Source organism: Piliocolobus tephrosceles, chromosome 4, assembly GCF_002776525.5.
Source record: "Piliocolobus tephrosceles isolate RC106 chromosome 4, ASM277652v3, whole genome shotgun sequence".
NCBI lineage: Eukaryota > Metazoa > Chordata > Mammalia > Primates > Cercopithecidae > Piliocolobus > Piliocolobus tephrosceles.
This window is the reverse complement of record NC_045437.1, coordinates 45,894,973-45,918,842: the sequence shown is the minus strand read 5'-3', so window position 1 is coordinate 45,918,842 and position 23,870 is coordinate 45,894,973. Positions and strand designations below refer to the sequence as shown.

At 38.5% G+C, this 23,870-nt stretch overlaps 1 protein-coding gene across 1 annotated transcript in view; it reads right to left on the bottom strand.

The window, feature by feature from the left end:
- FAM169A (family with sequence similarity 169 member A) overlaps positions 1-23,870 on the bottom strand; it is a 90,023-nt gene that overhangs the window by 60,969 nt on the left and 5,184 nt on the right. Inside the window, exons 2-4 of the mRNA XM_023207984.1 lie at positions 3,679-3,813; positions 2,531-2,630; positions 1,449-1,534 (exon numbers count right to left, since the gene is read on the bottom strand). Coding sequence (XP_023063752.1) covers positions 1,449-1,534; positions 2,531-2,630; positions 3,679-3,810 — 318 coding nt within the window. The 5' untranslated portion in view covers positions 3,811-3,813. The remainder of the gene's footprint in view (positions 1-1,448; positions 1,535-2,530; positions 2,631-3,678; positions 3,814-23,870) is intronic.

Genomic DNA, 23,870 nt, shown 5'->3' with positions numbered 1-23,870 from the left:
TCAAGGTTCCCAACTCAAAGGGAAGAAAATAAAAACACCTAGTAACCTGCAAGTTTCTTCAGCTTCTTTTTTTCCTGCTGCCGCTGCCCCTTTAAGCAAACATCAAGTTTTGCTTTATTGTGAATTGGAGCAACGGGATCAAAGTTTCTTGATATGCTTTTCTTGTTTCTTCTGATTGGTTCAACTGCCCACAAAAAAATGAACAATAGCTGGCACCCTGTGAATGTGACAAGTTTTTACAGACTTGGCTCATCCTAGAAGTATTCTAAAGGAAGAATATCAAGACACATAAATATTTCTGTTGAATTCATCCTCCTGTTGGCCGGGCGTGGTGGCTCATGCCTGTAATCCCAGCACTTTGGGAGGCTGAGGCGGGTGGATCACTTGAAGTCAGGAGTTCGAGACCAGCCTGACCAACATGAAGAAACCCCGTCTCTACTAAAAATACAAAATTAGCCCAGCATGGTGGCGCATGCCTGTAATCCCAGTTTCTCGGGAGACTGAGGCAGGAGAATCGCTTGAACCCAGGAAGCGGAGGTTGTGGTGAGCCGAGATCGCACCATTGCACTCCAGCCTGTGAAACGAGAGCGAAACTCCACTCCAAAAAAAAAAAAAAAAAAAAATTCATGATCCTCATCAAGGGTCTCTTTTAGGATTAATTAACAAGAAACTCTATACTTAATTAATGAATAGTACTGCTTCTCCAAAAAGTCAGTATTCTTGTTAAGTAAGCAAAGTCTAATGCACTTCTACCAAGTCAGTTTCCTATTTCTCCAATATTATAAATCTCACTCTTCCAGCCACCAAAGATTTCATCATTTTTTTATTATGCTCTGCCTCCTCAAATATGTTACATCTTGGTTTCTATGGATTTTCCACATCCTGTCCTATTTATCCTCCAATAACTAGAGCACCAGAGATGTCTCTTAAACCCTTTCATCTCTGGCATGAAAACCAGCTTCCTTCCTGCAACACTCTTCAGCTGGCTGGCTTCTACTATAACCCTGCAGAGGCTGGAAGCTTGTTCTCTCCTGAACCTGGCCATTCCACTGTTAGGAACACTGTACAGACCACCTGAGGAGGCCCTACTAATAAACAAGTTTCCTGGTCAGTCTCTCCTAGAGACAGAAGCTAAACAATTACATAAAGAGAACTAGCTTTTCCTCTAACAAATAAGAAAATCAGAAGCTAAAGTGGTTTAAGGGAGCCAAAGCTCAACTGACCCGTAGATATTCATTCTTCCTCACCCAATCTCAGATACTTATAGAATCACATAAAAATAGAGGAAGCCCAACCTGAATGCTGGCTTCTTCATAAGAATGAAATTCTAGAGTTTACCAGAACCTGATTATTTTTAAATAGGGAAGAGCTCAAAAACTATCACTGTTTACAGGAAACACTGTGAAATGGCCTCAAAAGAAACACTCAAAATTAGAGGATCTTGTTACCTGCTTAAGCCCCTCTCTTGAAGGAACAGATGTTTTCACAATATCATCAATAGCCCACCACTGATCAGCAAGGTAAAGTGCCACAGCTAAAAGAGAATAAATAATCATTAACACCTGAGTTTTAAAGTACACTTTTAGACTTAATAAGGCCACTTTGTACTATAAAGTATCCATATACTCTATATTTGAATATCTATATAAAACTTACCAAATACTAATATTGTACTTTATAGCCTCATTTACACCATTTTTATTTTATTTCATTGATATGGTTTGGCTGCATCCCCACCCAAATCTCATCTTGAACTGTAATCCCCATAATTCCTACATGTAGCGAGAGGGACCTGGTGGGAGGTGATTGGATCATGGCGGCGTGGGGGGTCCCCATTATCATGAGATCTGATGCCTTTATAATGTTTGACTGTTCCTCCTTCACATGCGCACACACACACTATCTTGCCTGCCACCATGTAAGATGTGCCTGCTTCCCCTTCTGCCATGATTGCAAGTTTCCTGTGGCCTCCCCAGCCATGCGGAACTGTGAGTCAATTTTTAATTTTTTTTTTTTGGAGATGGAGTTTCACTCTTGTTGCCCAGGCTAGAGTGCAATGGTGTGATCTCGGCTCACTGCAATCTCTGCCTCTTGGGTTCAAGCGATTCTCCTGCCTCAGCCTCCAAAGTAGCTGGGATTACAGGCATACACTACCATACCCAGCTAATTTTGTATTTTTAGTAGAGATGGGGTTTCACCATGGTGGTCAGGCTGGTCTCAAACTTCTGACCTCAGGTGATCCACCCACCTCAACCTCCCAAAGTACCAGGATTACAGGCATGAGCCATCACGCCTGGATCTGAGAGTCAATTAAATCTCTTTTCGTTATAAATTACCCAGTCTCAAGAAGTTCTTTATAGCAGTATGAGAAAATTTAGCTATAAGCAATTAAGAATTACATTTTCCTAAAATTACAATTTGAAACACTTTTTCTAAGAAAACAAATTCCTTCATGTAGCTACCTTTTAAATACGTTTCTAACAGTCTGGAGAAAAATTTCTTAATTTATAAAAATTAAGCAAAAAGAGACCTGTCAGTGAATCTTCAGGTGCAAAGAGAGCAAGAATTTTCTGGGTCTGATCTCCACCGTAAAGAGGTACAAAGCCTACATTTGACAGGCTAATAGGAATCTGAAATGATGAATTGATAAAAATTAGTGAACAGTCTGTTAAGAAAATACATTTAAAAAAATATTTTATCAAGGTAGTAAACTTTTCCAATGTTAATTTTAATTAACTTTATTTTCTAGTCTCTAAAAAAAAGAGTAAATCAGATAGACTTCCCTTTTGGAATAATTTTATTGTCTTAGGGAAAATATGAAAAGTTGTTTCAATAAATATTATGTTCTAGTCACATATCTGAATAAAAACCAAAGCTATAATATGGCCCACAAAGTCATTAAAAAACAACTATAATTTATTATCTGTTATTTAGACTACTTGAGGAAGACATCCCATTTTCTAGTTAAAAAAAAAAAAAAAGCAGTCAAGTAAATTAATTTTTCTGGAAAGATACATGCTATTAATATGCTTTAATATTTTTTTGCCTTCATTTAATTCAACACTTATTCCCTATTTAGAGATAACATTACAATTCAGAGAATTATAAAAATACTGGTGCTGGGGAAGACTCAAGAATTAAGTATTTCCAGAAGAAAAATCCGAGGCCTAGAGAGGTTAAGGAATTTGTCCACCACAGTTCACAGTGAAACTCTAATGATTCCAAGTCTAATGATCTTTCTATCACAAAATATCATAATTTACTGACTAGAAAATTTTATTTTACTTTTTTAGAAAAAGGAAGAAAAGATTCATGGCACAAAAAATGCGTAGTTTAGTATTTTGCTGATTTTTTCATTAAAAAATTTTCTAAACTCACAAATTCCAAATCTAAAGTAAATCTGAAGTAGCTCAAATATAGTAAACAGTCTTAGCAAAACTGGTGAACTTCTCACATATAATTTTAAAGACATAAAGTCAAGTAGCAATAACCTGTGGAGTTTGTCTTTTTAAAAACTGATCAATCAATATTTATCCATTTTACTGAACGGATTTCTGTAAAGATTTCAAAAATTAATGATTAACACTTAAAATGGATTTTTTTAAAAAAGGATATTTATTTAATGTATAAACTGGACTGAAAAGATTGATGACAAACAATCACTGCAGAACACCTTACCGTAATATTGAGAAGAGAAAAACACTCTGGATTTTCAGGGTCCCCACACCTTAAATCTGACATGTAATCTTCAGCAGAATTTTCCAATTCCTCATGGCTGCAATTTTCCAGCATATCCACAGGGAATGCCATCCTCTTTAACAAACAATATGGAACAAACGATTCAGAATATGCAATGCCATCTTCCTTTACTCACAGAAAATAAATTTTACTACAATGTTGCCATATTTTGTTGTAACAAGATCTTTCTGTTTCACTATGCCCACAGACTACAACTTGAACCTGCTGATTTAACCATGGATGTCAAAAAGAAAACTTTCAAACATTATTCATTTGTATTAAAAACAGGCAATGAAATAAACAGATACTTCCTTAAATAATAAATATGGTCACACAGGCATAGGACATATTTATATGTACATACACACAAAAATACACATATAAAATATACTCTCATAAACCACTCAACATAAAAGCCACTGTGAAAGTACACAAGGGAACTTTTTGGAATAATGAAAATGTTCCAGATTGTGATGATAGCTGCACAACCCTATAAATTTCAAACAAAAAATCTAAAAAATCACCACAGGCACAGTGGCTCACGTCTGTAATCCCAGCACTTTGGGGGGCTGAGGCAGGTGGATCATGGGGTCAGGAGTTCAAGGCCAGACTGGCCAAGACAGTGAAACCTCGTCTCTACTAAAAATACAAAAATTAGTCAGGCATAGTGGCAGGTGCCTGTAATCCCAGCTACTGGGGAGGCTGAGGCAAGAGAATCGCTTGAACCCGGTAGGTGGAGGTTGCAGTGAGCCAAGATCGCACCACTGCACTCCAGCCTGGATGAAAGAGTGAGTGTCTCAAAAAAAAAAAAAAAAAAAAAATCACTGAATTGTATGGTTGCAATAGATGAATGTTATGGTATATAAGTTATATTTCTCATATATATAGCTTTTTTTTTTTTTTTTTTTTTTGAGATAGGGTTTCTCTCTGTGGCCCAGGCTTAAGTACATTGGTGCAATCGTTGTTCTATGCAACCTTGAACTCTTGGGCTCAAGAGATCTTCTGCCTTGGCCTCCCAAAGTGCTGGGATTACAGACACTGAGCCACTATGCCAGGCCTATATAGCTGGGTTTTTTGTTGTTGTTGTTGTTGTTATTTGTTTTTTAAGCCAGATCTTTAATGGGGAAACACTAAAGGTTTTAACACTAAAGATTAGAAACACAAGGACTCCACTACTACATAACATTATGTAAGCAATGATCAATGCAATTAGACAAGAGAAAGCAATTAGAGGCATAATAACCGGGGTGAGAGCAGGGTAGAAGCGAAGGTATTGCCATATCTATTGTTTGCAAATAATATACTTAACTGAAAAATTTTTTTAAATCCATGAAAAAACTATTCCAAACAACAAGAAAATTCAGTAAAATAGGACATAAAATTAGCATACAGAAACCGGGTCTTCATATACACAACATAATAGTAAGAAGAAACAAGGGGCAGGGGGGAGGCAAAGTAAAAATAGAAAAAAAAAAGTATAAATATTAGAGAAAAAGACCTCATTTACAACAGCAAAAATCAAAATAGGCTTAAAATCAACAACAAAAACAGTACAAAATCTGTATGAGAAAAACTACAAAGCATTCCTGAAAGTGTACAAGAGGAAAGAGAAACCATGTTCTTGGAAGCTTCAGCATCATAAAGGTACCAGATCTCCCTAACATAATCTATGAATTTAATGCAATCCTAATGAAATATCTTTAAGGTTTCATTGTTTCCTGAAGCAAGAAAAGTTGATTACAAAATTAATTTGAAAGAACAGACAAGCAAAAATAGCTAGAAGAATGCACCCTGTCAGAGATTAAAACATCTTATAAAACTTCTATAATTAAAACAATGTGATACAGGCACGTGAATAAATAAATGGAACAAGATACTGAAATACACATACCTATGGAAATTGAGTATGTAATAATAGAGACATTTCATTTGGCGGGGAAAAGACTTCTTTAATAGGTAGTATTATTTTATCCGTCTATCTTATTTTTAAATGAGACATTAATTTTGCTCATTCATTTTGAACTTCTTATATTTGAAATCATTCAGCTCTTTAATGTGTTAACTCTCTTCACTCAACATTACTTCTGTGAGAAACATGAACGCTGATGCATCTATCAGTTATTTACCCATTCTACTGTTGATGAACATTTGGCTATTTCCAATATTTGGCAATTATAAATAAAGCTGCTATAAGCACTCACGCATGAGTTTTCTGGTAGACATATGTGGTCATTGTTGTTAGGTCTATATACCCAGGCTAACCAATGTTACCGAAAGTGAGACAACCCTACTGCATCCTGATGTGATGCAACAAGAAAATTGGACCTAAATCTAACCAAGCCATTAGAAAAATGTGTTAAATGATGCCTTAAGTACGCAGTCAACCAAGTTTAGAATAACTCAGTTTCTTCCAAATATATATGACATGGAGTTTACAGAAAAAAAGTAAGATGGAAAGAAAATATCAATTAAAAGTAACTTAAAAGACGTGTCAATGCATTGCAGAGGGTATCCTGATGTGCTTACTCTTGAAAATTTCCATGACAAGGCCAGGCACGGCGGCTCATGCCTGTAATCCCAGCACTTTGGGAGGCCAAGGAGGATGGATCACTTGAGCTCAGAAGATCAAGAACAGCATGGGCAACACAGTGAGACCTTGGCTCTATTAAAAATATGAAAATTAGCTGGGTGTGGTGGTACGCGCCTGCAGTCCCAGCTACTCAGGAGGCTGAGATGAGATAATTACCTGAGCCCAGGAGTTCGATGATGCAGTGAGGTATGATCGTGCCAGCCGGGGTGACAGAGTGGGACCTTGTCTCAAAAAAAAAAGAAAAGAAAAATTTCCATGATAAAAAGTTAAATAAAAAATAAACATATGGGCCGGGCACGGTGGCTCACACCTGTAATCTCAGCCCTTTGGGAGGCTGAGGCAGGCGGATCACGAGGTCAGGAGATGGAGACCATCCTGGCTAACACAGTGAAACCCCATCTCTACTAAAACACAAAAAGTTAGCTGGCCGTCATGGTGCATGCTTGTAGTCCCAGCTATTCAGGACGCTGAGGCAGGAGAATCGCCTGAACCCAGGAGATGGAGTATACAGTGAGCCGAGATCTCGCCACTCCAATTCAGCCTGGGTGACAGAGCAAGACTCCGTCTCAACAAAATAAAAAATAAAAAAATAAACTTATGAGACATCAAATACTAGTTCTTAAAGGAAGTATAAAGCTAGTATAGAATATCTTGTTCTTTTAGTTTATTAGTTCTTAAAGGAAGTATAAAGCTAGTATAGAATATCTTGTTTTAAAAGTTACCTAGTTTGCATTTACCCAATAACCTCTTCAATTTTTATTTAAAACAGTTTTACAAAGGGGAAGGCAGAAGATCAACTAAAAGTTACTTTCCTCTTTGAAATGACCTTCAAACTTATTTTATCACAAAAGTATTAGAAGGCAAGAAACTGAAAATCTAATGGAAATATGAGAGAAACACCAAAAAAAGAGACAGGATTGACATATACCATAACAGTTAATAATTGAGTATGTTTTCCTGAATTTTGAAGATATGATGATGATAAGAGGAACTATTTTTACCCTAATCTGAAATTTAGGTCCTAAGGACTTTAAAACTTGATGTACATATGGTTGGGAGCCTAATTTTATATAAATATGTACATTTCTAAATCAAATTGATTTTTAAAAATCAAAACTTAAAAACAGAAAGTACAAATTCATTTCAACTGTCAGTAAATGTAAATGTCTACATTAAAGAGAAGGTAAGAAAAATTTGTGAAATGATTTGGAAGTAATACCACAAGATTTCCAGTCAACTTTTAAATAGCCTATGAATTTCAAGAGAGATCAACCAGGAGCTTATGCAAGTAAGATGTTATAGTTAGAAAAGGACCACAAAATAAAACAGTAGCTTATTGTGAAGGAAGCTTCTTTGTTGGCTTGGGCAAATATTTGTATTTCTATCAAATTCAATATGTAAAAGTAAACTATGGAAATATAATATTATGTTCTACAGTCAGATCTAACAATTCCAATGAAGATTAAAACTGTAGATGAAATTATAAACACAAAACAAATGGTCAATAGTGGATAAAAGAAGTATGACTAGGAAAACAGAACGTAATAACTGTTTTTCTTCTCTTACAGAGAAGACCCTAAATATATAATATTCAAATAATTGTATCAAAGACTCAAACATCCAAGTAAAGCACCGAGACATTTATTATACCATATCATTGACTAGATGAGGCTCAAGAGGATTAATGTCACGTATTCCACTTAAATCAATTCAAAAGATTCACCTGAATATTAGCTATCAAAACAAAGTATGGATGAAACACATTTAAATTTTTCATTTACTAAGAGCAATTGTAATCTAAAGCATGAAATGGAAATTTGTATTTGAAGACTGCTTCCAGAAACTTTATCTATAAAAGCATGGTTAATCACAACCATATAAAAATAATATGACAGCATAAAGAACACAAAATGGACGTAAGAGTTTGATAGAACAGCAAGTTCAAGTTCACAAGTGATTTCTTTTTCACCTACTGTTACTATGATACTATGGTTCTTAGAAGATTTTAAATGCTAATTTCATATTTAAAATTCTAAATATGCATTTTATTTTAGTTTGATCATTGAAAAGGATAAAATTCTATTAAATAAGCAAACTAGGTCATCTAAATAAAGGACCCAAAGTCATAGCACACAATCAGAGAACTTTAGGGTAGCAAATAGTCTTAGAAGTCTTGGCCTCAGCCTCCCAAGTAGGTAACACCACAAGCACACACCATCACACCCAGCTAGTTTGTATTTTTTTATAGAGATGAGGTCTCCCTACGTTGCCCAGGCTGGTCTCAAACTCCTGGGTTCAAGCGATCCTTCTGCCTCAGCCTCCAATGTGATTACAGGTGTGAGCCACTGTGTGAGGCCCTAACAGGCCTTAGATAAGAGTGGCGTACAGGCCCACCCTATTAGGTCATGGCAGGGGTGAGACTGGAACACAGGACAGGTACCCCTAAGTCCACTGATCTTTCCTCTATCTCAGTGTTGTCCAAACTTCAATAACTTGCATACCACCATCAACATTTTTCTGAGTGTCAAGTGCCTATATCACTATCTAATGTTTTTCTCAATTCACTTAAAAAAAAAAATGCACTCCTCTCATCCCATCCCTGCTCCCCTTTTATAATTGTGATAAAATATACATAACAAAATTTACCATTTTAACCATTTTTAAGTATACAGTTCAGTATACTCACAATGTTGTGCAACCAGCACCACTATCCATTTCCAGAACTTTTTCATCACCCTAAACATGGTCTGTACCCATTAAACAATAATTGTTCATTCCTTCCTCCCACCAGCCCCTGGTAACCTCTATTTTACTTCCTGTTTATGAAATGGATTATTCTAAGAACATTTAAGTGAAATTATAGGATAACTGTTCTTTTGTGTCACATTTATGTCACTGTGAATAATGGTCACAAGGTTCGTCCACGTTGTAGCATGTATCAGAATCTCAACTCACTTTTTTAGAAATGTTTTAACCCTAAACTATTAAGACTTGCGTGCAACAATAAAGCGAAAAATACTAAGACCTATGAAACCACGAATTTGATATATTAGATTATACATTTTCCTAATCAGCATTAAATTTCCTACAAGTGTTCTCCTGAATATAATCTTAAGATACCTACCAAATTGCCAGTAGTATGTCAGCACATTAGAAAACACAGCACTATACAAAAAGACACTACTACAGATCAAAGGCAAGTAAAACATCACTAAAGTATGAAAACAGAAATTAGTGATTCTTCATTCTCTTTTTCAAGTAAAGTTTTTTAACAGAAAAAATAACTTCTGGGCTTATTTTTATTATCGTCAAAGATTATTTTTTAATATACAAAATGTTATTTAAATACAAAACAACCCTGTGTCCTGGAGTCTGACAATTTAGATACCCTTAAATTTGCATACAGAAGACCACCAGGGGAGAAACCCCTTAGTTAGATATTGTGATTTCTGAACACCGTTTAAAAACAACTGTATACATCATAGCTTTTAATATTAAAAAAACTGGAAAACACTTCCCTAATTCCAAAGACCCAGACACACACACACCTATATCTCTCTTCTAAAATATTTTTATGTTTGTAAATCTGTTCTTAAATCCATTACTTTTGTTTCCATTCTCAGTGCTAAATTGTATGTGAATTTAAAGGAAGATGAAAGAATTAGAAACTATTATTATAAATCAGTAACAGCAGCAGGTAACATTTACTGAGAAACATCCCTTTATCAGGCTTTAGAGAGACTGTCACATTTACTATATAACAAAGAACTCCTATCTGCCGCATTTGATAAATGAAGAAACAGTTTTGGAATTCAAGAGACTTGACTAATATCATACCACTAGTAAGGCTAAAGAAGTATGAACCCAGGCAATCAGATATACTTTTAAATATAGTTATTTTTATTAAATATGCAAAATCAAATATAGTATTTGTCATGGTTACATAACATTTTCTTTTGTAAAATATAATGATACTATTAAATATTCTATTCACATATTACACCAGAAAGACCAGTAGAATTGTACTTCTGTGACCTAGACTGTGGGGTCGGCTCTGCCACTAACTAGCTTTATGACCACAGGCAAGTTACTTACCCTCTTTAGGCTTCTGTACTCTCATTGGTAACGTGATGCAACTGGACAGGATAATCCTAAAGACCTTCTCACCTCTAAATGCTTGGAATTGTTTTTTTGTTTGTTTTGGAGTCTTGGTTAATTTAAGACTATGTAAACTGCTAGCCTAACAGTGGTTCTGCTACTAGTTTAGAAAGGCAGTGGAAGGGTGGTAAAGTTCCAGAGAGAAATATAGGTTGCTATGATAAATCTCTTGCTTCTCCTTGTTGTTGTTTTTAAGCTTCTGTTCTATGTTACGTAACTGTAAAGCTGTCAGATCAAATTCTGTCAAGTACTTTATGCTCTGTCCATGAGCTAAACCAAAAGGCCTAACTAGATTCTACATGAATGAGAAAGCTTAATGTAGCCTTAAGTGAACTCATCAAAAAACTGACACAGAATGGACAGCGAAGTGTAAAAAGTGTCCAAACTAATTTACAAATTAAGCAAATGGTATGCTCATTAATCCAGGGTAAGCTGTATAAAGACATAATACCAAGACCTCTTATATAAGAGATCTAAGATCATCAGCATCTGCTATATTGTATCTACCTTTTAATAATTCCTTTTTCCCAAAAAAATTATGTATTTGACAGAATGAATGCCCTTAAGAAAAGAATGAAAAGAGTTAGAAAACAAATTTAAATTACTGTGATCTTTTTCCCTACTTATTGTTCATTACTGGATGCCAACTATATTCTTAAAAGAGGGGAACGTATTCTACATGTTCAGCTCCTAAGTTATTTCATGATTCTTACAGGTTACTGTTATTATTTGGGGGCTTTGTGGGGAGAGGCAGATCCAAAAAAAAATATGTACACTACAGAGCTGAAAGAATTCTCAAGCAAAAAAAAAATAATTATCTCAACCAATCCAAGTCATGATCCTACCTCTCACAATTGTCTCTCCAACACTGAGAATAGGTTAGGTATCTAGGCAACACAATCAGCAACACTCTCAACCTTATTTCTGAACCTTATTATGATTCCTCTTGCTTCCTCCCTTTTCTGTTTTCTTTTTCTTTTTTTTTTTTTTGAGACGGAGTCTCGCTGTCACCCAGGCTGGAGTGCAGTGGCCGGATCTCAGCTCACTGCAAGCTCCACCTCCCAGGTTTACGCCATTCTCCTGCCTCGGCCTCCTGAGTAGCTGGGACTACAGGCGCCCGCCACCTCGCCCAGCTAGTTTTCTGTATTTTTTTAGTAGAGATGGGGTTTCACCATGTTAGCCAGGATGGTCTCGATCTCCTGACCTCGTGATCCACCGGTCTCGGCCTCCCAAAGTGCTGGGATTACAGGCTTGAGCCACTGCGCCACTGCGCTCGGCCTTTCTGTTTTCTAACATCATTTCCTTCTCTAATTAACCTGGGCCCTGTACTATATCAGTTCATCATCTTTACCTTACTTACTTTTTCTTCTATCGCTCCTGCCCCAAGGTCCTAAATGCTAGATTCCTCTAACCACTCACCTTTTTCTACTATGAGAGCCGAGTTTTTGAATATGACAAAAATAACTGCTACAACTATCAAAATCTCAGATGGGCCTCAACACTGTTCAGCAATCCTTTTCTGTTTTCTGGGAAAGTAAAAACATTTAATTATGGATGGGTTACAACTGTCTATAAATTAGGTAATGGAGCAGGAAGTTGAATGGGATTCATACCTGTTGGCTCTTCTTATTTCAAGTAGGAAGCAAAACCATCTTTTGAAGTTATAACCACTAACCCGATAGTGGACTACGTGCCGGGTTCTATTCTGAACACTTCATGTGTATTACCTGATGTAACTTTTATCAAAAACATGAGGTGGGTGTTTTAATTCTCTTCACTTGGCCAAAAAGGAAACAAAGACACAAAGTGGCTGAGTAACTTGTTCAAGGGCACACTAGTAAGCAGCAGAGCTAGTATTTGAACCCGGTAGTCCGACTCCGATGTCCGTTTTTTTCCATCATATTGGTATGTCTGAAAGCACAGCACCTTAGGCAGCCCTAATATGGTTAAAGACTGCTTAATATATGTCAGAGGAAGTTTTCCAAGTATTCTTTCCAACTCAAAGTTTAATTCTCTCTTCCTGTACAGGAAAATGCTCCTAGATAAGAAATCATTTAAGCATGAAAGTACTGTGTATTTGGCATGTTTTAGGCCTTCAAAAGCAAAATCCAGCTATATTGCAAAGGATTTTGAGAGTGTGTGAAAGGTGGTATAAAATACTGGTTAAGGGAGCGTGTTCTTGAGCCAAACTGGATTACTAGCTTGTGTAACCATGGGCAAATTACCTGAACATACAGAACACATAGAGGAAAATTCCTTCTGGTTGAGAAAGGAATAAACTGCTGCAACTAATAACTGAAAAATCAATCAAAACTTTTTTTTTTTTTGAGATGGAGTCTCACTCCATCGCCCAGGTTGGAGTGTAGTAGTGGGATCTCAGCTAGCTGCAGCCTTCGTCCCCCAGTTCAAGCAACTCTCCCATCTCAGCCTCCCAAGTAGCTGGTATTATAGGCACATGCCACCATGCCCAGCTAATATTTTTTGTATTTTTAGTGGAGATGGGGTTTCCCCATGTTGGTCAGGCTGGTCTCGAACTCCTGACCTCAGATGATCTGCTCGCCTCGGCCTCCCAAAGTGCTGGGATTACAGGTGTGAGCCACCACACCCTGCCCAAAACTTTTGCATCTAAAAAGAAAAAACTCAGAGGAAATTGTAACCAATATGACTTATACAATCTAATACCTTAATACAGACGAACAATGCAGTTTTTTTTTTAAGCTAAGATGTAAATAAATAGACAAAGGGCATGAATAGAAAATTCATAAAACAGGAAAACAAACATCAAAAACACTCAACCTCTTTTTTTGAAAAAATGCCTACTTACATTTGTTTTTTGCTTTGTTTTTGTTTGTTGTTAGAGACAGACTCTCACTCTGTCACCCAGGCTTCAGTGCAGTGGCACGACCACAGCTCACTATAGCCTCAAACTTCTGGACTCAAAAATCCTCCTATATTAGCCTCCTGAATGGCTAAGACTACAGGCACATGCCACCACACCCAGCTAAGTTTTTTAAAAGATTAATATGTTTGTATAGCAAAGTCTGGAAGGATACATTATACTGTTAACAGTAATTACTCCTGGTAAGGTGAAGGAAGACGAAAGGGCCCCAAGGAAAGAAACACAAGAGAAGAAAGTCAAATCCCCTTAGGGCCTCCTTCCTCCAGTAGCTCACTTTGCAGGGCAGTCTCTCTTGGATACATGTGATAGGCAAAATTTGGGTTACACGCCTCCATCCTAATTCCAAGGGAGACAGAATATGAACTTTTAGTGTTCTACCCTGGGGAGGCAAAGCAGGACTCATAAGGCTAAAATGAAACTCATAAAGAGGCCGGGAGCGGTGGCTCACGCCTGTAATCCCGGCACTTCGGGAGATCGAAGCGGGTGGATCACCTGAGGTCATGAGTTTGAGAGCAGTCTGGCCAACATGGTGAAACCCCATCTCTACTAAAAATACAAAAATTAGCCAGGCATGGTAGCAGGCACCCGTAGTCCTAGCTACTGGGGAGGCCAAGGCAGGAGAATCGCTTGAACCCGGGAGGCGGAGGTTGCAGGGAGCTGAGATCACACCACTGCACTCCAGCCCGGGCGACAGAGCAAGACTCTGTCTCAAAAAAAAAAAAAAAAAAAAAGATTATTTCAAAGGTGCTCAACAGCTGGAACACAAAATACATACTGAATTACCACACCCGGAATGGATAACAAATCATTATCTTACTATCTATATTCTACGAGCAGGATATAGAGAATGCTACTTACATGCCTCGAAACATTTGCAGAAGTCTAACAATAAATTAATAGATATTTAAGAGAGAGAAAGAAACAGAAATGGGCTTGTAATTGAAGCTTCCACATGACCCTACTACATACCATAGTACAGTAAAGTAATACATTTGCCTGTGGAATGTGTCAGCAACTCTGGTACTTCACAACCCAGACTACTAAATACTCTATAATCAGCAGTGTACAAAGATCAGGAAGGATAAAATAAGTACTTAAATTAATAAACCATAAAATTGTGTCCATTTCAACATTGACAATATAAAATTCCTTACATTATCCTAGCTTCTCTACCATGTATCTGACTATACACGGACTTTATTGAAGTTAAAAGGGGTCGGACATAGTAAACCTCCAGGATACAACCAATTTTTAAAAACAGGAGTCTAAACTATATGTTCACTGTTGTAGATATTTTTAACATAAAATGGCACAGAGATTTGTCTCATTTAGAACAATGAAGACTGATGTTTTCATTTTAAAGGAAACATGTCTAACTCACACCAAAAGCAAAAACAAAACAAAACTTGGCACTTAATTTTGGCATACCATTTGCGAAATATTCTGCTGAGTCACAATCCCCACCACTACTCGACCAAAATCCCTAGTATTTTCACTAGACAACTAAGAAATATAACCATGGGCTGCCACTATGTAGCAGAGTATCTCAGCAATTTGGAAAAATGTCAGCCTCTGAACCACAGATTCTCTAATTCTGTCCTTTTGGGCCTCTCCAACTCTGCACTTGGAGCCACGGCCTCATAAACCTGCTCATGCTACTCTCCTGCAAACTCAGGTGGGCTTATTTACCCAGATTCAGTACAATTCTTACCTCTCATTGGTAGCAGGCCCATGGGAAGAAAGGATAAGAGATAGTAGTCTTATTTAACTTCAAAGCATATTTACTAAATAAATGAATGACTGAATAAAAATTTGTATAAATAAACCACACACTGGTGCTAGGAGGAAGAGCTGCCACAGATGAACAAGAACATGCTGCTAGACAAAAAGTAACAGATGGCCTTTCAACAGGCAGATAGCGGGGAAGACCCTTAAAAAAAAATATGCTGAGGCCGGGCACGGTGGCTCACGCCTGTAATCCCAGCACTTTCAGAGGCTGAGGCGGGCAGATCATGAGATCAGGAGATCGAGACCATCATGGCTAATACGATGACACCCCATCTCTACTAAAAATACAAAAAATTGGCCAGGCGTGGTGGCGGGCACCTGTAGTCCCAGCTACTCGGGAGGCTGAGGCAGGAGAATGGCGTGAACCCGGGAGGCAGAGGGTGCAGTGAGCCGAGATCGCGCCCTCTTTTTTTTCTGTGAGACTCCGCCTCACAAAAAAAAAAAAAAAAAAAAAAAAAAAGAATATGCTGAATGGATGACTGAAAGTACATCGAGAATGGCAAGCAGTTGGATTTACCAAGAGAATTAAGGTATATAAAGACAAATGGTGGTGGAAGTACTAGGAAAATAGATTAAGGACAGAACATAGCAGGCCAAGAATCCCAGATTAAAGAGTTTAGACTTCACTTGGTATACAAGCAGCAGGCCATTAAGGGACTTCGGGCATGGAAGAGACATTCAACGCTATTCTTTAAGACAAATTATCTGACAGCTACATATAGATTGGATTGGTAGGAAGAAATGAAGGGAGATAAGTTGAGGGACTGTTATGGTAAGTACCTTGTGCATAAATCTTTTAATATACTTATCACATAACAATACATAATATATAATAATGTTCATTTTTCTTCATCTTTCTCTCCTACCAGGCTCAGAACTCCAGAGAGTAATAATCTACTTTTTCAGCACAAGTAAAAAGTGAGGATGAGCCAAATGATCAGCTATCAGCAATCTACAGGTCTACAGTTGATTACTGTCATACAGGTCTACAATTGTAGACTGTATTGTAGACTGTCTTCCAATTGTAAGTCTACAATTGGAAGGTCTACTTTCCTTCCAAGCACTTACAGCTCACCTGGAGATGGAAGCTAGGAAGAAAGGTCTTAATTTACAAAAGGATAACCTCAAAATGCCATTCACAATCATTTTTTTAAACTCAGAATGTATTTTCTGATGATAACAAGAGAACCACCAAATTTACTGATTGCTTATCTTGCACCTTGCATTGTGTTGAAACACTCTACACATCTCATTCCTCGAAATGATCCTATGAATCAGGTATTCCTATACACACTTTCTCAATGAGGAGCCTCAGATGTGGAGAGGTTAAGTAAGCTGTCCAAGTTCACACAGCTAGGAAGTGGCCGAGTTCAGCTATGAGCCTACACGACCTGTCTCCAGAGGGGTTTAACCTGGTGGCCAGGTTTAAAGGTCAAGACAAAAGGCCAATGTAATCCATGATGTTTCTAAGTGTAATACAATTATAGAATATAACAACCAGATTATTCAGTCACTCCTTAGGAGTTAAATGTTTTTAAACCTCGCAATAAAGTTTCTTCAGACTTTTCTATATCTAAACGCCATGACCCCTCTTCTTCAGAATTTTTAAATGGTTACTACACAATAAAAATGAAGTCAAGTGTTTTAAAGCTAAAGTTAAAAAAAAAATAGGAAATATAACAACTGACTGAAGGGGTGGCCTGCCCCTCCACACCTGTGGGCGTTTCTCGTTAGGTGGTTTCTCCTTAGGTGGAACCAGAGACTTGAGAAAAGAAATGAGACACAGAGACAAAGTATAGAGAAAGAAAAAATGGGCCCAGGGGACCGGCGCTCAGCTTACAGAGGACCCACGCAGGCACTGGTCTCTGAGTTCCCTTAGTATTTATTGATAATTATCTTTACCATCTTAAAGATAAGGGAGTGGCAGGACAACAGGATCATTTTAGGGAGAAAATTAACAGTAAGACATATGAACAAAGATCTCTGTGACATGAATAAGTTCAAAGGAAAATGCTGTGCCTTGATACGCATATGCAAACATCTCCATAAACCTTTTAGCAGCATTGCGGCAAGTCCCGCCAGCAAGTCCCACCTTATGCTGTAAGGTGGTTTTCTCCTATCTCAGTAAACAGAGCATACAACCAGGTCTCACACCGAGATGTTCCATTGCCCAGGGACGGGCAGGATTTTTAACCAGCAAGCTGCCTTCAGGCACTTGTTTAACAAAGACACATCCTGCACAGCCCAAAATCCATTAAACCTTGAGTCACCACAGCACATGTCTCTTGAAGGAAAAGGTTGGGGGTAGGGTCACAGATTAACAGCATCTCAAATACAGAACATGCTGGATGCGGTGGCTCAAGCCTATAATCCCAGCACTCTGGGAGGCCGAGACGGGCGGATCACTAGGTCAGGAGATCAAGACCATCCTGGCTAACACGGTGAAACCCCGTCTCTACTAAAAAAATACAAAAAACTAGCCGGGCGAGGTGGCGGCGCCTGTAGTCCCAGCTACTCGGGAGGCTGAGGCAGGAGAATGGCGTAAACCCGGGAGGCGGAGCTTGCAGTGAGCTGATATCCGGCCACTACACTCCAGCCTGGGCCACAGAGCGAGACTCTGTCTCAAAAAAAAAAAAAAAAAAAAATCAAATACAGAACAAAACAGAGTCTCTTATGTCTACTTCTTTCTATATAGACACGGTAACAGGCTGATCTCTCTTTCTTTTCCCCACACTGACGAAGTAAAATGCCTACCCAATATATCCTTTATTTTTAATTTTTGTGGGTACATAACAGTGTACATATTTACAGGGTACATGAGATATTTTGATCCAGTATACAATGCATAATAATCACATCAGGGTAAAATCACATAAGGTCAGGTGCAGTGGCTCACACCTTTAATCCCAGCACTTTGGAAGGCCACGATGGGCAGATCACCTGAGGTTAGGAGTTCAAGACCAGCTTGGCTAACATGGTGAAACCTCGTCTCTACTAAAAATACAAAAAATTAGCCAGGTATGGTGGCGGATGCCTGTAGTCTTAACTACTCAAGAGGCTGAGGCAGAAGAACTGCTTGAACCTGGGAGGCGGGGGTTGCAGTGAGCCAAGACTGCACCACCACCACACCAGAGATATGCACCACCACGTTCAGCTAATTTTTTCGTATTTTTTGTAGAGATGAGGTTTCACCATGTTGCCCAGGCTGGTCTCGAATTCCTGAGCTCAAGCAATCTGTCCACCTCAGCCACCCTGTAGGCATGAGCCACGGTGCCTGGCCTCGTTGTTTTGATTTCCATTCTGCTGATGATCAATGATTTTGAGTACCTTTTCATATACCAGTTTGCCATTTGTATGTCTTTTTTTAGGAAATATCTACTCAGATCTTTGGCTCATTTTTTAATCAGAATATTATGTGTTTTCAACTACTGATCATCTGAGTTCCTTATATATTCTGGTTATTAATTCCCTGTCAGATAGACAGTTTGCAGATATTTTCTCCCATTCTGTGGGTTGTCTCTTCACCTTGTTGTTTTCCTTTGCTATGCAGAAGCTTTTTAACTTGACATGATCCCACTTATCCATTTCTGCTTTGGTTGCCTGTCTTGTGGAGTACTGCTCATGCAATCTTTGCCCACTCCTATGCCCTGGAGAGTTTTCCCAATGCTTTATGTTAACAGTGTCATAGTTTGAGGTCTTAGATTCAGTTTTTAGTCCTTCTTGATTTGGTTTTTTTATATGGCAAGAGATACAGGTCTAGTTTCATTCTTCTGCATATGGATATCCAGTATTCCCAGCACCATTTATTGAAGAGATTTTCCTTTCCCCAATATATGTTCTTGTTACCTTTGTCAAAAATGAGTTCACTGTAGATGTATAGATTTATTTCTGGGTTCTCTATTCTGTTCCATTGATCTACATGTCTGTTTTTACGCTGGTACCATGCTGTTTTGATTACTACAGCTCTGTAGTATTATTTGAGGTCAGATAATATGATTTCCCCAGTTGTGTTCTTTTTACTCAGGATAGCTTTGGCTATTCTGGGTCTTTTGTGGTTCCATATACATTTTAGGATTTTTTTTTTTCTATTTCTGTGAAGAATGTCATTGGTATTTTGACAGAAATTGCATTGAATTTGTAGATTGCTTTGGGTAATATGAACATTTCAACAATATTGATTCTTCCAATATATGGACATGAAATATCTTTCCATTTTTTATGTCCTCTTCAATTTCTTGCATCAATGTTTTACAGTTTTCATTGTAGAGATCTTTTTCTTCCTTGGTTAAGTTTATTCCTAGGTATTTTATTTTATTTGTCCAAATATTTCTTTAATGAGTTACTCCAAAATAGAGCTAGGGGAAAAATAAAATTCACCACATTGCACTATAGTTTTTTAATTATTCATTGCAGGACAGAGACAAATAAGAAGACCTTGAGATTTAGATGATACTAGATTAAATATGAACCATAACCAAGGTTTTTTTAAAGGAGAAATAAATTTTCCATCCAGGGATGGAAAAATATCCCATTTTTCATGGATCAGACAGTATCTGCAGTGTTTTATTCCCTTCCAAGGGGCACATCTTAAGGAAAAAAAGGGCCAGGCGCGGTGGCTCACGCCTGTAATCCCAGCACTTTGGGAGGCCGAGGCGGGCGGATCACGAGGTCAGGAGATCGAGACCATCCTGGCTAACATGGTAAAACCCCATCTCTACTAAAAATACAAAAAAAAAAAAAAAATTAGCCAAGTGTGATGGCGGACACCTGTAATCCCAGATACTCGGGAGGCTGAGGCAGGAGAATGGCATGAACCTGGGAGGCGGAGTGTGCAGTGAGCTGAGATTGTGCCACTGCACTTCAGTCTCGGTGACAGAGCGAAATTCCGTCTCAAAAAAAAAAAAAAAATTAGCCTGGCATGGTGGCACGTGCCTGTAATCCTAGCCACTCGGGAAACTGAGGCAGAAGAATCACTTGAACCCCGGAGGCAAGGGTTGCAGTGAGCCGAGATGGCGCCACAGAACTCCAACCTGGGCAACAGAGTAAGACTCTACCTCAAAAAAAAAAAAAAAAATCACAGTGCAAAACTGGAATGCCTCCAACGGAGAAAGCCAAGAGGGCAAAAGATCTCGAAACCATGGTACACCAGATAAGGAACTGAAATTGGGAGAAAAAATTCCCACTGGGGAAGGGAGGCAAGAAAGCTACCCTTGGCCGGGCATGGTGGCTCACACCTGTAATCCTAACACTTTGGGAAGCCAAGGTGGGCAGAGCCAATGAGCTCACAAGTTCAAGACCAGCCTGGGCAACATGGCAAAATCCCGTCTCTACAAAAAATTACCGGCCGTGGTGGCATGCACCTGTAGTCCCAGTTACTCAGGGGGCTGAAAGAATGGCTTGAGTCCGGGAGGCAGAGGTTGCAGGGAGGTAGAGGCTGCAGTGAGTCAAGACTAGACTACACCACTGCACTCCAGCCTGGGTGATAGAGCCAGACCTTGTCTCAAAAAAAAAAAATCTCCCCTTAAAATATTTGAAGAATCAATATGCTGATGAAAAGTGTAGAAGTTTAGACTTATTCTGCATATCTTTAAAGGGTAAAAGAACTGGGACTTTCCAACAATGAATTCTACCCAAAAATGAATTAATTACAGTGCATGAAAACATGACCAGCCAACAAACTAGTCAAAGAATACTGTTAGTTACAGTTGGTATGTTTCCAGCTAGAGACAGGAGAAACTTCTCTCTGCCCATTGTAAGTAGTCACAGGCACAAGAACTTCCCTTGAGTCTATCCAAGCCAGTATGCCATTTTTTTCCATCCATGGACACCACTCAGATACAAAAAAATTAGTATTCTCCGAACAAAATTTATTCTGAATCATTTCTATTTCTTCTTTCATGGTTTGAAATTAATTTCAAGTATTTTTAGATATGTATTATATTCTAAAGCCAAATAACAAGATGTCTACAATTTGGGTATTTCATGGAATACTACATAGTCCAAAAAAAAAAGAGGACAAGGCCAGGCAGCTCATGCCTGTAATCCCAGTACTTTGGGAGGCCAAGGCGGGCAGATCATGAGTTCAGGAGTTCGAGACCAGCCTGACCAACATAATGAAACCCCGTCTCTATCAAAAATACAAAAAAATTAGGGTGGCTTGGTGGCAGGCACCTGTAATCTCAGCTACTTGGGAGGCTGAGGTAGGAGAATCGCTTGAAGCTGGGAGGCAGAGGTTGCAGTGAGCCCAGATCGCGCCACTGCACTCCAGCCTGGGTGACAGTGGGAGACTCTGTCTCAAAAATACAAACAAACAAAAACATCATGACCTTTGCTGCAACATGGATGCATGCAGATGGAGGCTATTATCCTAAAGGAATTAACAAAGGAAGAGAAACCAAACACCACATGTTCTCACTTATAAATGGGAGCTAAACGCTGAGTACACATGGACACGACGAAGGGAACGACAGACACCAGGGCTTACTTGAGGGTAGAGGGTGGGAGGAGTGTAAGGGCCAAAAAGCTACCTCAGTGACTAATTATTTTGTACACCAAACCCCAGCAACATGCAATTCACCCATTTAACAAATCTACACATGTACTCCTGAACCAAAAAGTTGAAAAATTAAAAAGTAAAAAAAAAAATTGGGGTACTTTTTTGCTAAATTTAGCTATATTTTCCACTCATGAGTATAAATAATTAATATAGAACAGCACCATATCTAAAATTAGAAGACAGCCTCTTAGTTTGGGACCCATAAAAACTATAGAGGGGGCTAATATGAATTATTTTCAGTTTTTAAAAACAAAACAAGGCTGGACATGGTGGCTCACACCTGTAATCCCAACACTTTGGGAGGCCGAGGCATGTGGATCATCTGAGAACAGGAGTTCGAGATCGGCCTGGCCAACATGGCGAAACCCGTCTCTACTAAAAACATAAAAAATTAGCCAGGCATGGTAGCACACGCCTGTAGTCTCAGCTACTCAAGAGGCTGAGGCAGGAGAATTGCTTGAACCCGGGAGACGGAGGGTACAGTGAGCTATCGCGCCATTGCACTCCAGCCTGGGCGACAGAGCAAGACTCCATCTCAAAAAAACAAAAACCAAAAAACATACATTTCCTTCACATTAATACACAAACTAACAAAAAATGAAGGTTTTCTTAATTTTTAACATTTCTGTCAACTCAACTTGTGGTTCTATCTCACATAAATCAAAATCTCTGATGAGAGAGAGATACATCACGATTTTTTTAAAATAAGGAAGTAAATTACTGCTTTGAAATGTACCTCAGCTGAGCATGGTAGCTAATGCCTATAATCCCAGCACTTTGGGAAGCTGAGGTGAAAGGACTGCTTAAGGCCAGGAGATCAAGACCAGCCTGGGCAACAAAGCAAGACCCCATCACTATTAGAAAAGAAAAGAAAAGAACCTCAACGAAGTGTCATACATGGTACATGGGGTGGGTTTAGAGAGATAATAAAAGGGAGAAAAGATAAGAAGATGAGGATCACTGAACTAGATACTAAAAGCGATCCTAATTCTGCTGATAATATTAGTAGCTCTAGCACATTTAGGTAATTCTGTCAACAACATTTGGAGATAAATTCTGTAATAACCACTCTTACAGATGAGGAAACTGAGGCCAGAAGAGATTCAGTATCTTAATAAAAGTCAGGCAGCCAGAAACAGCAAAGTCAGGATTCAAACCTATGCCTATGGGCTTAAACTGTAGAACTGCACTGAGTAGCAACTACTGTTGATGGAAGTATCAGAATAAATTAATCAGGTATATCACAAGCCAATCCAAACTTGAAAGCACTGGTATACATGTATAAAAGCTTTCAGACTACAAAATTCCTTATTAGTATGGTTTAGTACTTCATCTTTCATTGTATAACAGTAAGTCAAACTCACTGACTTTTTCTCCACTTCTATAAATTACTAAATTGGCTTCTGTCCTTATCACTAAATTAATGCTACTACTCATAAGATCTATAATAACCCTCCAAGTTCCAAATTCAACTGATTATTTTCATTCTTATTCCTCTTGACCTCATGACAGACTACACCAAACTGACCACCTTCTGTCACTTAAAAGTTTCTGTCTTTCCTTGACACTCGGGACAATCTGACTTTCTGGAGAGGGATCTAGGCAGATAATAGAGATATGGGAGCTACCAGTGTATATATTTGGTAAATGGAACCACTAGACAGGATAAGATTTCTAAATAAGGCCGGGGGCCAGTGGCTCACACCTGTAATCCCAGCACTTCGGGAGGCCGAAGCGGGCGGATCACAAAGTCAGGAGATCGAGACCATCCTGGCTAACAGGGTGAAACCCCGTCTCTACTAAAAATCACTTGAACCCAGAGGCAGAGGTTGTGGTGAGCTGAGATTGCACCACTCACTCCATCCTAGGTGGAAGAGTGAGGCTCCGTTTCAAAAATAAAAAGAGTCTAATAAATGGATTTGTTCCCAATTCATATTTTCAAAAATTGTGTGCATTTGGACTTAAGGAACCTTTTAACATTTTAATTCACAATATTTCACCTAACTATAAGCCTCGGTTATTCCACTTGCTCTTACTTAGAAATCTTATCCCATCTAGAGGCTCCATGTACCAAATATATACACTGGTAGCTCCCGACTATCTATTATCTGCCTAGATTTCTGATTCATATTTGCAACAGT